The sequence below is a fragment of the Hylobates moloch genome, unplaced genomic scaffold (assembly GCF_009828535.3).
Source record: "Hylobates moloch isolate HMO894 unplaced genomic scaffold, HMol_V3 SCAFFOLD_7, whole genome shotgun sequence".
NCBI lineage: Eukaryota > Metazoa > Chordata > Mammalia > Primates > Hylobatidae > Hylobates > Hylobates moloch.
In genome coordinates, this window is record NW_026652282.1 from 47,297,656 (window position 1) to 47,309,969 (window position 12,314).

The 12,314-nt window shown below is 38.0% G+C and overlaps 1 protein-coding gene across 1 annotated transcript in view; it reads right to left on the bottom strand.

The window, feature by feature from the left end:
• HUWE1 (HECT, UBA and WWE domain containing E3 ubiquitin protein ligase 1) overlaps positions 1–12,314 on the bottom strand; it is a 150,026-nt gene that overhangs the window by 70,713 nt on the left and 66,999 nt on the right. Inside the window, exons 20-24 of the mRNA XM_058441317.1 lie at positions 7,024–7,094; positions 5,697–5,873; positions 2,765–3,010; positions 1,542–1,675; positions 740–834 (exon numbers count right to left, since the gene is read on the bottom strand). Of these exons, the coding sequence (XP_058297300.1) occupies positions 740–834; positions 1,542–1,675; positions 2,765–3,010; positions 5,697–5,873; positions 7,024–7,094 (723 nt within the window). The remainder of the gene's footprint in view (positions 1–739; positions 835–1,541; positions 1,676–2,764; positions 3,011–5,696; positions 5,874–7,023; positions 7,095–12,314) is intronic.

The following is a 12,314-nucleotide window of genomic DNA, read 5'->3' on the forward strand; positions in this document are numbered from 1 at the left end:
ATGTGCCACTACGCCTGGCTAATTTTTTGTATTTTCAGTAGAGACGGGGTTTCTCCATGTTCGTCAAGCTGGTCTGAACTCCCGACCTCAGGTGATCCGCCCGCCTCGGCCTCCCAAAGTGCTAGGATTACAGGCGTGAGCCACCAAGCCCAGCCAAAATTTGGAATTTTTATCGTGAGATAATATAAAAGCAATCTTCTTTATAAAACAGCACTGTTGATAGAAATATAACATGAAACACATATATAATTTAAATTTTCCAGTAGCCACATTAAAAAGTATTTGTTAATACCCTCTGATACAGTAATTTCTAGGTATCAATTTTACATTTGCAGAAAAGTAGATACAAAAATGTTCATTTTTTAAAAATAGCATTATTAGAAACTTAACAGGGAATAGTTAATTCGTGTACCTTTATATGGTACCTAACACTAAGTGAAGAAAGAGATCTACGAAATGTTTTTATCTAAGACACTGACAAATATATTCAGAGAAAAAAGATGGGCAGACACTTCCAAAATGTTTTTTTTTTGGTGGCAGAAATATGGATAATTCTTTCAACTACATTTTCTAAATTTTACCATTATGTATATATGTTTTTATGGAAGAAATGACTAAAAATTAGTGAGAGGATGAAAACTAGACTATGGATGATAGAACTAACTAAAACTTTTCATAATAAACCTATAAAGACATAGGAACAAAACTCAGAACTAACATTTTAGTTTCTTAGAGTTACCTGATCTTTTTCCGCCCTGGGTCGTACCTGCCTTCTCATCCTTTGGAACCAGTTTCTGCATATCTGCCTGGCCAAATTCACACCCAGATGGTAGGCTGCAAAAAGAGAAATACTGAGCAAAAGAAATATATATATATATACATACTGATAGTTCACCTCTTATATTGTAAATGGTCTCTAATTTGCTTGGCTGACACTATCCCTCCTATAGCAGGTAGGTTAAACTGAATGTAATAAAGCATCTATAATTCCTGAGGTAGCACCCCACAAGCTTTCCAATTCTTTTTTTCTTTTTTTTTTGGAGACCCAGTCTCACTCTTTCACCCGGGCTGGAGTGCAGTGGCATGATCTTGGGCTCACTGCAACCTCCACCTCCGAGGTTCAAGCAATTCTCCTGCCTCAGCCTCCCAAAATAGCTGGGATTACAGGTGCCCGCCATTACGCCCAGCTAATTTTTTGTATTTTTAGTAGAGACGGGATTTCACTATGTTGGCCAGGCTGGTCTCGAACACCTGACCTCTTGATTCACCTACCTTGGCCTCCCAAAATGCTGAGATTACAGGCGTGAGCCACCGTGCCAAGCCACAACTCAATTTTTTGTATCTGGCTAATAACAGGAACACATTTTAAACATCTACCATGCTGACAAAGCATTTGTCATCAAGTTCCTAGGCTGGGAAGAGGGAAGGACAAGGAGGCCTCTGAACTCTCTTCCATACCCTCCTATCCCTAACCAAAGCAATCCTCCAGGCTCACCGAACTTAGATAACAAAGTAGTAAGAGAGAGAGCCCATTCTCTTACCTGTTTGGGGTACACAGAGAGAGGAGGACAGTGCTTTCCCACACCAGGGAACAGTATAACTGGCTCAGCTTGCTCAAAACACTCAGACCCAATTGAGAGCCCCACTGGTTTACGGAGATGGAACGAATTTCACTCTGCAATCATAACAAGAATTTCACCTTTGGAATGTTCTCTGAACAATTATACTTAAAAAAAAAAAAAAAATCGACCTTCAATAGTTTTATAAGGATAAGGGATTTTTCTTCATTGCTATTCTCAGAGTTATCCACCTCATCAAAATGTCCACATTCAAGACGACAGTTCCACAAGGTATCCTCTTACAATATTTACAAACTATTTCCACAACATCCCTTCTCACTGTTTTTTATAAAGTGAAAGAAAGGCATCAGAGGCTCCTCTTTTTTTTTCTGAATCAAAGAAATGGTTTTACAGGTTCATTAACTACTTTCTAAATTATTTGGTAGGGGTATTGTTATTTCTATTCAATTTCTTTACTTCAGTAAATACCTAGATTTAATTCCTTGAATGTTTCATTTTCATTTTATTTCATTTAATAAAGAAAAGTCATAAAAATCAATCCCTAAGCTTTGTTAAGTAATTTAATTTTCTAAGTCCTTTATAATTGTGCTTTTTTAAACTTCAGATTTGATCGATTCACAATTAACAGAGAACACATTCCTGCTCAATAGCATAAAACAGGGCTGTTGAACCCTGTTTTGTTTAATGTTGATACCATTAATCTTTAGAATCAATTATCTGAGGAATAAATGTAGTAAAACTGTGAGGACATACACAAAATGCCTTCTTTCTGGAACTATGGGTTATGGATTACAGGCCAAACGTTTGATATGTAGAAAATTTTTAGTAATTTGTTAATTACTATTGATTTAAATGTTCTTTGGTAAAATGTCCTACCTATGCCATCCCATTATCAGACCTGTAAGGACTCGTGGAAAGATTACAAGGTACTAAGGCCAAATGAATACCCAATTGATGTTTGTCTGTAATAACATGTTTCACTCTCAAGAAAGTCCACTTCACATAATAAATTATACAGTCACTCAACTTTTTGACAGTCAAAAAAATCTCATCCTAAATTGGACTGTTCTTTTAGCTGCTACCTCAGGCAGACCTCCTTTCAAGCACAGTAACCCTGCTAGGTGTATGCCCTAGATATTTCACTGCCTTTAAATTAATATGTTCACCCCTAAGGTTATTTTTACCTGTCCAACTCTGCAAGTATGAACAAACATCATGATGTAGGCGTGGGCAGCAGTGAGTGCATGCAGCAGAGGTGTGGCCTGGGCTGAGAGGGTAGCATCAGCAACATTGCCTGCGCAAGCCAGTTCTCGCAACAACACTGAGCCCCCAGGGGATTCAATGGGGCGGTGTAAGGGCTCCAGGGAGGAGAGGATGGAGTCCAACTGAAGGAGACCCTCTTGAAGGACTTTGGGTTCATGTGACAGTGTCTGAAACAGGAAGAATAATTAAAGTGTTAATATACAATGAACTTCAAATTCATCATGTCTTTTAATAGTCACAATGGAAGTGACAATTAAATGGAAGTCTCCCAGATTTTAGATATGGCCATGGTCTCTCACCTGGTAAATGGTGGAACCCAAATATGAAGTCAGGTACAACATACCTTAACATCTCTTTCTAGAGCAACACACTACTTCCAAATTTGGTGAGCCAATAACACTTAAAAGTTTATGATGGTCAAACTGAATACTCTTACAGCAAGGATTCTACGCTATAGGATTAATTCCAAATTTTGCTCAATAGGAAACAATGTTAGGCAAAGTTCCGACGCATGGAAGTGAATCACTATTACACTGTTCTTTTCTTCTTAAAACAAGAGAGATCATTCTGAGATAGGAATCAGGTAGGCAATTTGTTTTCATCAGACAACCCAAGGATTATACGACCCTTGTGATTTCCTCTCAAGTCTGGAGAAAAATCTGACAATAAAACAACATCACTTGCTATGCAAAGATAGGAGAAATCATGTGCCTTCCTATGGCTTTAAATAAATCTATCTATCCTTCCACAGCATCTTATAGGATATTTTCCCCTCTCTGTGATGAAGAGCACTTAATTCAATATTTCAAAAAGTAAAACAAAATAAACTAAATGAAGTCACGTCACAATTATGGATCTTTCCAAGTCTGTAAGCAAATGGATTTCTCATTCAGCAGGAATTACTTATCACTCTGCAGCCCAGCTAACAAAGGAGTTTCACAGATTTAATGCAATCACTATCAAAATTCCAATGCTGTTTTTTGTTTTGGTTTTGCAGAAATAGAAAAATCCCTTCTAAAATTTATATGAAATCTTAAGGGACTCCAAATAGCCAAAACAAGTTGGGGAAAAATTTTTGGAGGTCTCACTCTTTTTTATTTCTATTACAAAGTTACAGTGATCAAAACTGTGATACTGGCATAAAGACAGACATAAAGACCAATGGAATAGAATAGAGAGCCCAGAATTAAATCTTCACATATATATGGTCAAATGATTTTTGACAAAGGTACCAAGACCATGCAATAGGAAAGGACAGATTTTTACCATATAAAAAATCTAATCAAAATGGATTAAAGACTTGAATATAAGAGCTAAGTTATAAAACTCCTAGAAGAAGCCATAGTGGGAAAGCTGCAAAACATTGGATTTGGCAATGGTTTTATGGACATGACACCAAAAACACAGGTGTTTACACAGGCAACAAAAACAAAAAAAGAGACGCTGGACTTTATCAAGATTAAAAATGTTTGTGAATCAAAAGACAACCATGAAAAGGCAACTCACAGAACAGGAAAAATATATGCAAATCATATACCTGAGAAGAGATTAGTATCAGGTATTAATATGTGTATAAGAATACACAACTCTTACAACTCAACAAAACAAATAACACGATTAAAAAAGAACAATGAATTTGAATAGACATTTCTCCAAAGAAGATATATACATGGACAACAAGCACATGAAAAGATGTTCATTATCACTAAGCATTAGGCAAATGCCAGTGAAAAACAAAATGAGATACACTTCCTACCCACCAGAATGGCTATTATCAAAAAACAGAAAATAAGTATTGGCTAGGATGTGGGAAAATTAGAATTAAAAGTAGAGTCTCAAAGAGTTGTATGTACATCCATGTTCACAGCATCATTATTCACAACAGCCAAAAGGTGAAAGCAACCCAAGTGTCAATCAACAGATGAATGGATAAACAAAATGTGGTATATACACACAATGGATTATTATTACGCCTTACAAGGGAAGGAAATTATGACACATGCTACATAATGGTTGAACCTTGAGGGCATTATGCTAAGTGAAAAAAGCCGGTCGCACACACAAAATATTTTATGATCCCACTTATATAAGGTACCTAGAGTAGTCAAATTTAGAGACAAAAAGTAGAATGGTAGTTGCCAAGGTCTGGGGAGACGGGAGGATGAGAAGTTCAATGGCAGAAATTCATTTTTGCAAGATGAAAAGAGTTCTGGAGATTGGCTGCACATCAATATGAATACACGTAACACTACTGAACTCTACACTTCAAAATGGTTAAGATGATACATTTCATGTTATGTGTAGTTTACCACTATGAAAAAATAAAGAAGTTTAATTTTTGGCAAAATATGAACAATGAACTACCATGTCAATTATGCTTAAAATACATGACTATCGGGCTTGAAAGGGGGGGGAATTAAATATCGGCAATGAACTACATGTCAATTATGCTTAAAATACATGACTATCAAGCTTGAAAGGGGAGGAAAATACATGGTTAAACATAACCATAAACATAAAATGTGTTTAAAAAGCACCTATAACAAAGAAGGGTGAGGTACTAATAAAACCCAACTAGAAAAGCTTTCTTGGAGATACACGTTTCCCTCCAATAAACTCTAATGATGTATAACTACACACTCAACTGATCAACAAAGAAAAAATACTTTGACTTTTCAATGAGAAATAACACGGCACACTATATAATAGTCACAAAATTCACTTATACAACATAACACAAATTTATTCATTATTTTTTAGTTGAAGGGAGACCATAGTAAAAACATATATACAGAAGTATCGCAAAATTGATTTTCAAAAAGAAATGAAAACATTTGGCCAGATGCTTCTTACCAATATGGATTTGCAGACACCTGCAACAGCCTGACAGGCAGCAGATGTGGGAAAGTCAATGGGCAGATTGGGAAGACCCAAAATGGTAACCAAAGGCAACAGTCCTTTCTGATTCACAAATTCCTGGCAGTGGTCATCTGTTGTATTGTTGCTCAGAATAGATTCCACAAATTTCATCTAGGTAATAAAAATTTTTTAAAGAAGTTAGAGCCTGACAGGTGGAACTAAAAGGCCAGCCTGGAATAAGGATGGGGTAGCCTTCTAGTCATGATATCAGTGTTTTCTAGAGTATCAAAACCTCAGATAAACCAGATGTATGATACGGATTCTAAAACATCCAGGAAGTAAAGAATATCTATGATTTCTGCCCAATCTACATTTTCAAGCACACCAAGAGTCAGATAATTCGAGATAACAGAGAAGTTAAGTGACTTGCTCAGGGCCACATTATGAATTAGTGGTACAATCATGTCTAATTTCTTAATTTGCTATTTAGTGCTCCTTGCCTGCCTCTCTCCTGCAGGCAAACATAATGGAAAATTTCCCCCAAATGTGCTTATAATGCAAATGAAATGCATAATGCAAATGAAACGCTGAACTCTGGAAGAGTTTGTTTCAAACAAAGAATTTTTTTAAGAGTAAAAAAGTAAAATGTGGGCAATAAACACACAGGCACAAGACAAACTATCTCTGGAAGTCTTGGAAGTGATTAGTAGGCTAAAACAAATGCTAAGAGGTCTCTCCCTTACTGGTAAACAATTCTGGGAAAATTCAAACTCTTCACTTTTTTGGTGAGATACTCAGGAAGTAATGGGAAAAAGGGGGGAAAATATATGTTGGACACATTTGGAAAACATATTACAGGTTGTATATTTCATATTCGAAATGCTTGGGCACCATGAGTGTTTCAGATTTTTATTTTTGAATATTTGCATTATACAGTACAGGCTGAAAATGCTCCAGTGAGCATTTCCCTTCAGTGTTATGTTGGTACTCAAAAAGGTTCAAATTTTGGAGCATTTTGGATTTGGGATGATCAGCCTGTACTAGACTGGCAAAACAAAACCTGTTACAGATTCCTGTCTGGATTCTAAGGGAGAATGGTAACAGTGAACAAAAAAATGTGGAATAAAAAATAATGGGGATTGTGCTGGCTAATTTCTGGCAAACCAGTCTAGAACAAAAACAAAAGGGTGGCACATCTTTCCCCTCTTAATTGGATTCCAATTAAAATGAATACGGTAATTACTGGACTCTGATAACGCAACACATTTTCCAGAAAAGCACATACACATCTTTACTCAGTTTGCCCTGTGTTGAATCTTACCACATTAAGGATGTAATCCATGAGGGGAATAGGAATACGTTCCTCTGTACCAACAACCCTGTTAGGGGAGAAAAGAGTGAGTTACACAGAAATTCACGATACCAATATTAAGAGAACAGAGGAAGAGGCACTGTATAAAATTCTAGGCCTTTTTCTATTTATTTATTTGCTTATTTTTTTTGAGACAGAGTCTGGCTGTCACCCAGGCTGGAGTGCAGTGGCGCAATCATGGCTCACTGCAGCCTTTACTTCCCAGGCTTAAGGGGTAGAGATGAGCCTTTAGACTCATATACCGCAGGAAAAAAACAGCTGAAATCAATCCTGAATCTACCTTTCCAAGCCTGACTAAGGTTGAAAGCATAAAGGGGAAAACCAAGCCTTTAAAAACTCAACATTTGTATACGTCACAAGAGAAGCTATCCTATCTTTGGCAAATTACTGTTGGGGAAATTTATCCATATGAAAACATTAAAAATAAGTTCAATTAAAAGACTCAACATTTGCTTGAAGAAAGAGGCTAGACAAAGAAACACTTAAACATCATAAGATGTTTTTGCATCATGTTTAAAGTTATGGAGAGTAGGAAATAGAATTTAATTTAGTTCAAAGATTCATACACCTGAGGGCCTCCTTCCCTAACAATTGGTATTTGCAGCATGACAGTTCCTGAACTATCAAAAAACTGATCGGGTCTTTTGTCTTTTCAGTTGCTTCAATATTGCACGGCAGATGAGAAGGCTACAACATGCCATAGCTGCAGAAAAGGCAGCTCAATGCAAAAAACTACACATATAGTATATTGTGATGAAACAAAATATACCTCTAAGATAAACCCCAGGAAGGAACAAATACTTTAGAAAATGGAGCATTTTGGACACAGGCCCTTGAAACAGATTTGGGCACAGGGTGCAAGAGAGTGGGATGGGGCAGAGACAGAGGGAGAGGTAGAGGAAGAAGACAAGAAAGTTGGCAAGAAGCTAGTAGTTCTCATCTTCGAGCAAGACAAAATGTAAACAAAGATTTGCCAGGCACAAGAACATTTGGCAGCAGAATATAGAACAGGAAAAGAGAGTGGAGAGGCATTATGAATGACTTCAGTGACAAAAATACCCAGAACCAGATTTGGGTAGGATGTTGTGAACCTCCTCAATGAAAAATGTGGGGAAGAACTTTGTAGAGTTCCTTATAGGTAGGGAGTATACCTATAAGGCAAGACTGAAATGATTCCATGAGAAGACCACAAACCTTTAAGTTCCTCCTCAGAACCACTGCAGCATTCCATGTTACTTATATCAATTACCTATAGATCCACCTCTATCGATAAGGAGTGCAGGTGTGGATCCCGCCCAGAGACACCCAACCCTTTGAAAAAGCCAGATATGATGGCAAAGAGCCTAAGTAGTAAAATCAAATGAGACCTATATGCCCCCTTCATTTGCTACATGGAAACTGGGGAGAAGAACAGAGAGAAAGCAAACCAATAGTAGTTCTTAACATAATTTCAGGAATAAATTTGTTCAGTAACCACTTTTCTCCTTACCCTCATCTTTTGGCTCTCAGGCCCAAGAAGCCGTACAGGAATAATCAAAATGATCAACTCCTTCCAACAGGACTCAACTTACCAACTGATTTCAAGAAAAGTCCTTCTGAACTTCCTGTCTCTCTCCCTTTCCCCAAACATACACATATTCCCAAACTCTGGTCAATTTTCTGTATTTATGGTGGTGGAGCCCCAGCCCATGCCCCCATCAAAAGTAAAGGAGGATTTCAATTTAGTATCATAGTATGATGTATATGGGGTTTTTTGGGGTGGGGGGATGGTCAGGTGCTTCCTCCAGCTTTTGAGGAGACAGCTGACTCTGACAAAGGAGCCCTCCCAGTGGGCCACATTTCAGGGAACAACTGCGTCTCTGCACTCATTGCCTTTAAATTCCAGACAATTGCTATTCAAGTTCAAAAGATCACAAAGACTTTATATAGTCCATTTCTTTCAAGCTGCTCATGAGTGGTGGTAAGCTAGGCACACTAATGGAATCAACCACAAAGTGAACCGTGATGCACCAACTACAAACCCTGGTTACTTACTGGCAAGTATATTCATCCCCAGCAATATCAGATTTTCTGAGATCAAACAATTCAGAAGGCAGAAGAAAGGGGGCAAAAGACAGGTATTTAAAACTACTTGCGGTGAGTGAGTCTGAATGTAGAAAGGCACCCCATGTATTTGGTGTAGACTATAGTGCCTAAGTTTCCTTACTCCAAATCTCCAGCACAAAACCATGTATTTCAAGAGTAAATACAAACACCATTTGCAAATACTAGCTGCTGATTTTGTTAAAAAAAAAAAAAAAAGGAACGGGTACTGTCTAAGCCTGGAAAAAACTCAGACACCCAAGTCCATAAACACATCTTATGTGTTTATTATATCTGATGTATATACCTTCTTGTATCTACCTTCTTTGTTTGATGTGTTTTGGAGGTTCATCCATGTTATTGCATCTGTCACCGACTTGTTGCCTCAATTTTGGGCAGGGAAACTGGAAATGTAAAATCTGTATGGAAATCATATCTGAATTTAAACTGCTGATAAATTGGCCAGGTGCGGCAGTGCACACCTGTAATCCCAACACTTTGGGAGGCCGAAGTGGGTGGATCACATGAGGCCAGGACATTGAGGCCAACATGGCAAAACCCCATCTCTACTAAAAATACAAAAATTAGCATGGCATGGCGGCACGTGTCTGTAATCCCAGCTACTCAGGAGGCTAAGGACCGAGAATTGCTTGAACTCGGGAGGCGGAGGTTGCAGTGAGCTGAGCTCGTGCCTCTGCACTCCAGCGTGGGTGCTGTAGTGAGACTGTGTCTCAAAAAATAAATAAATAAAATAAAATAAAGATAAAAGTTAATCATTTTATGTGTAAGGCATTGGAAAACAGATGAGCGCATGGGGAACAGAAATTCGGAAGTTCCACTGAAGAACTCTGGATATGGAGGAAGGGATGGATAAGACTCATGGGGAGAAGGGTGACACATATTCCAAATCTTTCTAAGCCCTTTCACCATACTGTGAGAAAGTACGCAATTCCCCCATAACAACTGCCTGCAATAGAAGATAAAAAGAACTTTTGCTGTTAATATATTGTGGTTTTCAAAATGAAGCTGAGTTTAGACAGTCTGTTGCTTTTTCTTCCTTCCCTAATAATTTACTTAGTGACCCAATCTAGGCCTCTGAAGATGGCAGAAGTGAAAAAATGTATGTGTCAACATCTGTGAGACTCCTGGATTATGCAAGTGAGGCAGTGATGAGCATCCAGAATGTAGAAAACTACTGATACTAGGGTACAGTAACTACTAGAGTCCTCTGCATCTTAGAAGTTACATATAACTATCACTATGGTAGAATATTAATACTACTGGGTTTATATTTCTAATTTCTCTGCATTTTCATTCATGTCTCATTAGGCCTAGCTCTCTAAGCATTTAAGACTTCAGGAATCCTTAATTTAAGGCTCTTTATTCATTTCAATAAACAAACTTACTGACTACCTACCATATACAAAGTGAAAGGGATACACTGGTGAATGAGGCAATGTCTTGCTCTTGAGGAGCTTATAGGTGAGTGAGGAAAACCATTAACATGTATGAATAATTTTAACAAAACTGTTGGGAGAACACAAGATTGACTTCTCATTTGGAGGTAAAAAACCAACCAACCAACCAACCTCCTTCAAGAATAAGACATTTGAACTGGCCTTACAGAAATCTGGTGGATGTAAAAGGAGGTGATGTGGGAATGGGGATGGCTGTGGATAGAACACAGTGATACATGATAGCCCAAGAAAGGAAAGGAGGGTAAACGAATGAGGGTAGTGTGCTGATTAACTGTGACAGCTTGAAATCTGGGCATATCAGATGTAAGGCATCTGGAAAATATTCAGGTAGGGAAGTCACATGCATATGAATATGTATGAGCTTGAATTAAAACCACCACCACTTACACCTTAAAATTTTCCCTTATTTGTAGCCAGGAAAAGGAACCCCACTCCAGTAGGGTCCCTGACATTCAAGGGTGTGACAAAGGCACTAAGACTTGTCTACAAAAAAAATGTCGTGCTTTTTTCCAGGGTGTCCTCCTCTTCTAGAAAAAGAACATTTAAAAGAGAACAAAAGATACTGCCAGAATGAAAATAGGTTTGCCTTCTCAGACAGGGTAAGGTATCTGTTCAACAAAGCAATATACTTAGTAGTTAATGCCTCTCCTTAAACACTTGACACCCACAGGCTCATTACCATTTAGAGTTCCAAGAGGACATACCAGTTTTGGATTCTAGGCCTTTGCTCCTGTTGTCTACTCCACCTTAAATTTTAAGTCCCAAGGTACCATTCAGGACCAGCTCAAATGCATTCATATCTGTGCCTAAAATGCTCAAGCTTTCTCAGAACGACTTACCTACACACTAAAAGAGCACTTATTATATGAGCGAGTGCATGACTGTCCAGAAAGATCAATCCCATTTTCAGCATGCAGGTGATTAAAAGTTACAGGTATAGAGTTACAGTTCATCCCTGGTATGTGAATACTGCTCAAAGAGCCTGGTGGACTACCCCCTACCAATCAGTAGCCTTTAAACAAACTCCCTGCTTCCATCTAAGCAGTCAATTCTTGAAAACAAACTCTTCTAATTAAAAAAACAATAAAAAAAAAAAAAAAAAAAAAAAACTAAAGAACTCTTAATTGTTTTTCACACATGCCTGAAAAAAATCAAGCAGTCAATGATGTGGAATATCAAATCAACAAAGGGAAAATAAGGTCTCTGTGCAAAGTCCATTAACTTGATGGACCAAATTCTGATTCAATTTCATCAACAACTTTTAAGAATGAGCATTTCCTGGCCGGGTGCAGTAGCTCACGCCTGTAATCCTAACACTTTGGGAAGCCGAGGTGGGTAGATCACCTGATGTCGGGAGTTCGAGATCAGCCTGGTCAACAAGGTGAAACCCCATCTCTACTAAAAATATAAAAATTAGCCAAGTGTGGTGGTAGGTGTCTGTAATCCCAGCTACTTGGGAGGCTGAGGCAGGAGAATTGCTTGAGCCCGGGAGGTGGAGGTTGCAATGAGCCACATCATTGCACTCCAGCCTGGGCAACAAGAGCAAAACTGTCTCTCAAAAAAATAAATCAATAAAAATTAAAAATTAATTTTTTTTTAAAAAAGATCACTTCCTAAGGCAACCAATACAAGTAAATACCAAAGCACAAATGACACACAAGGGTCAAAAAAGGAAAAACT